This window comes from Cannabis sativa, chromosome 4 (assembly GCF_029168945.1).
Source record: "Cannabis sativa cultivar Pink pepper isolate KNU-18-1 chromosome 4, ASM2916894v1, whole genome shotgun sequence".
Lineage (NCBI taxonomy): Eukaryota > Viridiplantae > Streptophyta > Magnoliopsida > Rosales > Cannabaceae > Cannabis > Cannabis sativa.
In genome coordinates this window covers 1,717,323-1,722,375 of record NC_083604.1, presented here as the reverse complement: position 1 = coordinate 1,722,375, position 5,053 = coordinate 1,717,323, and the positions used below count along the sequence as shown (strand labels likewise).

Here is a 5,053-nt window from a genome sequence, read left to right as displayed (position 1 = left end):
AAAATCATATGGAGACTTATTAATTTTCTATTCTTCTTAGAATGTCATGTCACATTCTCATACTACTCCTTTATATATATAGATTGTACAATTTTAATAATTTTCTTTTATAATATATATATATAACAAAATTAAAGAAATATTAAAATGATACTTATATATTTTATTTAATGTTATGATTGTACAAAAGATATTTCAAAATTAAACATATTAAAAATTCAAATTTTTGTAAAAGAAAATCTGAAACAATAGTAAAAATATAGAGAGTAAGTCCACTCACATCACAGTCTTTACATTATTTTAAAAAAAAAAATTACCAAACAAGCTCCACTTTTTTTTTTTTTTTTTTTTTTTTGTGTTTTGTTTTTTTTTATCATTATTTTACTTTAAATATTTACATTACATTATATATCCTTTTCACTACTGTTTTTTTTTCTTCTACATTAAATAATATATATAATACAAAATGATTAAAATATTATATTTTTATGTTAGTAGGGTAATCAAAAAAGTCAAAAAGAAAATATTAACAAATTTTACTATAATGTTGTGAACCTATATCTATATGTACCTAATGAATGAGGTAAATATTTGAGGTATTAAATATAAATAATTAATTAATTTAGCTTTTCTAGTAGGGAATTGATGAGGCATCATAATAAGTAATTAATTAATTTGAGGTTACAAAGAGTTTGGGGTAAACAATATCTTCAAAAACATTTCATTTAAAAGAAAAAATTGAATATTTTAATTTCATAAGGAAAAATTTGAGATTTTAGTTTATTAAAAAAAACAGAATATTTTTAATTACTAAGGAAATTTTAGATTATCATGTCAAAAAAAAAAGGAAATTTTAGATTATAGTACTGTAAAATGATAAAAAAAAAAATCTCAAAAGTTAAATTGTAACCATAAATAATAAATCTCAGTTATAACACAATTAATAATAAAATAAGTATAACTTTTTAAAAGGAAAATAATTTTAAATTTAAACATACATACTAAATCCTTTTATTAAAAAAAATCAATACAATTAAATTTTTTTCTTCAATAAAAAAATCAACACTATTAAAGTAAAAATTAAATTGTGTTATTATTTATTTTTTGAAATGGATTAAATAGTGTTTTGATGGTGTATAATTTTCCTTTTCTTTTCTCTCTAGATTAGGACTTTTAATTTTTTTTTCTTTGAAGACTGAAATTACAATCATACCCTTTTCTTTTTGAATAAAAAAAATCTGATATTATTATAATGAAATAAAAAAATAGAGATGAGCATTTATATATTTGGCATTAACAACAAAAAAACAGAATGAAATAATTTCTGGTTATTCCTCAAAAAATCCTCTCTTTAATAAGAAACCCATTTGCCATTCAAATTCAATTCATTCATTCATTCATACCCAGAAAGAGAAAGGAAAACGCATGAACAGAATTAACTATGAAATAATTTGGCAAATCCAAATTAAAATACTAATCCCAAATCCAATTCCATTCTTAATACCACAAAATATTATCCAATCAATGATTTTCCTTTACTATTACAAGATCTTCTTCTCTCTTCTTCTTCATCTTCATCTTCATCTTCATCTTCTCAACCTGAATCTTACCAACCCAGAAAAAATACTAACAATGAAAAATCCAATATTATTATTATTCTTCCATTTCTAGAAAAAACCCATCAATAAAAATCAAATCTTTTTCCAAAATACACACTACTCAAAATAGTACTAATTATATTCTTACAGTACTATATACAATATATATATATGACTGTTTGTTACCACTCATCACTACCACCACCACCACTATTACCCCTGATTTTTTTACCCAAATTCATTCTCTGCTGTGGCAGTGGTACTGTACTACTACTACTCCTCCTCCTTCTTCTTCTTCTTCTCTCTCTAAAACCATTTCAGTACAGCTCACCAAAACAAAACCCAACCTGTCCTTTTTTTCATTCTATGAAATTTGAACCCTCTTCTTCTCATTGTTATAACTATTCATTTCCGCCGTTACCGTTATCGTTACCGTTAACTCAACAAACCCAAACCCTTTTATCTTTCGCCGGAAAAAAACAACACCCAACAATGGATTACTCAACCATGTCAGCCGCACTCCGTCGCCACCACCGTCTCCGAAAGGAGAAGCTTGTTGTAATCATGGGAGCGACCGGCACCGGAAAATCTCGTCTGTCAATCGACCTGTCTGAACATTTCCCTGTTGAAGTGATTAACTCTGATAAAATGCAGGTTTATAAAGGGTTAGATATAACGACGAATAAGATTTCAGTTTCTGATCGTTGTGGTGTTCCTCATCATCTTTTGGGTGATGTTGACCAAGCTCATCGTGATTTGACTCCATCTGAGTTTCGTTCATTGGCTGGAAATGCTGTTTCTGAAATCACTGCAAGGAGAAAGCTTCCTGTTCTTGTTGGTGGTTCTAACTCGTTCATTCATGCTTTGGTTGTCGAACGATTCGACTCGTCCGATTCCGACGTGTTCGATGAACGTTCCAACTCACCGATTTCAACCGAGTTAAGATACGACTGTTGTTTTCTCTGGGTTGACGTGTCTGTAAAGATACTAACCGATTACTTATCGAAACGAGTCGATGATATGTTGAAACTCGGAATGTTCGACGAGTTAGCCGAGTTTTACAACTCAGATGACTCAGACCACGGAAACGATTCCGCAACTCGGACCGGGTTGAGAAAAGCTATTGGGGTTCCCGAGTTCGATAAGTATTTTGGGAAATTTAAACCTGGCGAGGAAAATAATAATAATGATCAGGTGCGGAGAGGTGCATTTGAGGATGCGGTGAGGGCTATTAAAGAAAATACTTGTAGCTTAGCCAAGAGTCAAATTAGTAAGATCGTACGGTTGAAAGGTTCCGGTTGGGATATACGGCGACTTGATGCGACTGAGGCTTTCACGGCGGTGATGACGTCAGAACCCGGCGAGAAATTTACGGAGAATTGGGAGAGACAGGTATTGGAACCAAGCGTGGAGATTGTGAGTCGTTTCTTGAAGGAGTGAGTAGGTTTTGCCACCAATTTCCAGCTCATTAATTTATTTTTAATTTTGTTAAAGAAAATTTTGTTATTTAAAATTAATACACAGAAGGAGGGAAAAAAAAAATGAATTTTTTCATTTTTTTATTCTTTTCCGTTTTTTTCAGTCTTTTATTTGGGTCTCTTCTTCTTCTATTTTCAGTCTTTTTATTTAAATTTTTATTGTAAGTCTGTTGTTTGTGAATATATATAAAAATAATTAGTTTAATTTTGTCTGGAATTTTATTATATTTTTTTGTGTCATTATCAATGAGATATGTTATATAAAATTAACCTTTTATCTTTAGATTCATATATGGCCATTAGAAGAGAATATTTAGGAAGAAAAACAAAATCCATGAATTTTAAAATTACATATGTTTGTGGGCAATATTTATATAAAGATGTCATATAATTGACTTTAATATTGTGGGGTTTTGACTTTGATCAAATGACTGTATTTATTGGCTACTTAATTAAGGAATAATAATATGATTATATTTTAGATTAGGATAAGAAAATTACATGTTTGTTTAAGTGGCTTTTAAGTGTGATATTGATATTTTGTTGAGTGGTTTGCGTTATAAGTATCAAAGATTCTATTTCCGGAACGAACGTTGATTAACAACATGGGTGAAACCAAAACATTATTATATACATTTGTTTCGGTTTTAAGTTATTTCGGGTTTAAATTTAAATAATTTTTACAAACAATAACATAGAGTATTAGTTTTGTAAAATTTTTATATTTTTACATTTAAAGATTTTTTTATAGAGTTAAACAATAAAAAATTTACATTAAAGTATCAGGAAAACATCATTTAAATAATATCAAAATAACAATAAAAAATAACATACAAATAAATTAACAAGAATATGTATAACATAAAAGTATATCAAAATCCGTATTTTTTGTAAATAAAAACATAAAATTTTAAAAAAATAATTATTAATTTGGTCAATTTTTATCAAATTGTAATGTTTAGTCTATTGATAAATCTATATTTAAAGTTTATAAAGAGTTCACAAGTTTAAAACTCTATATTTTTACTTAAGTTTTTATATTATTGTTGGAATTTAAATTTAACAATTAATTTAAAATGATTATACTAAAATTTATTTTAACATAATTGTTTATTATTTTATATTTTATTATAATTAATTTAATTTTATAATTTTATTAAATATTAAAGTCCACGAAAATTAATATTGCTATTAAACTATAATATTTAGTGTCACGAGTTGATGCCATTAACATTTTACTATAAAAATAGATAAATTAAATTACTTAATATATTCAATTGTAGTACTTATTAAATTACTTAAATTACTACAACAATTTTTGAAATTAAAAAGTTTTTCTAATGAAATATTGAATTTTCCTTAAATATTATTTTCATCACTATGAATGTTTACAAGACCAAAAGGTCAACATTTTTGAGGTCTATTTCAACATTAAAAAAAAAAAATCAGTCAAAAGTCACACTATAATAAATTTGTTTGAGAAAATGACACTTAATATATATTATTTTTAGAGGTGAAGAGGTAGATTCATCCAATTGACTACATATTAAAATTTGATTTCAATGCCCTCTAATTTAATTTTCAAAATAACCGGTGAAAGTATATGTACTCCCATCAAAATCAATCTTCCTATATATACTAAATGTTCATGGCAATAGTGCCATTAAAATAAAGGTCAAATCAAGAGCTAGCTAGAAGCAATATATTTATTTACATCTCAAAATTTTGAACACATTTAATACCTATAAAGTCATAAAAGTTATAGCTAAGAAGTTTGAAAAAAAAAAACACTACACACATCCAAATTACAATGCACTTTTTATACTTAGTGTTGTAAATATAGGTTGAGTTTTTTTAAGGTGGAATGAAAATGATATGAGTCTGAGAGGTATGAGTACGATCTGATACAAAAAAAATATGTGTTTAGGCACGATACGACACGATATAAAAAAACATAAGCATATGCACCATACAACA

General features: G+C 26.8%; 1 protein-coding gene across 1 annotated transcript; it reads left to right on the top strand.

Moving 5' to 3' along the window:
- The first annotated feature begins 1,316 nt into the window (after nucleotides 1–1,316).
- On the top strand, nucleotides 1,317–3,284 carry LOC133036617 (adenylate isopentenyltransferase-like). Its single transcript, XM_061113157.1, has one exon. It carries the CDS (start codon nucleotides 1,770–1,772, stop codon nucleotides 3,036–3,038), a length of 1,269 nt encoding a protein of 422 aa, XP_060969140.1. The 5' UTR covers nucleotides 1,317–1,769; the 3' UTR covers nucleotides 3,039–3,284.
- Nucleotides 3,285–5,053: the final 1,769 nt, after the last annotated feature.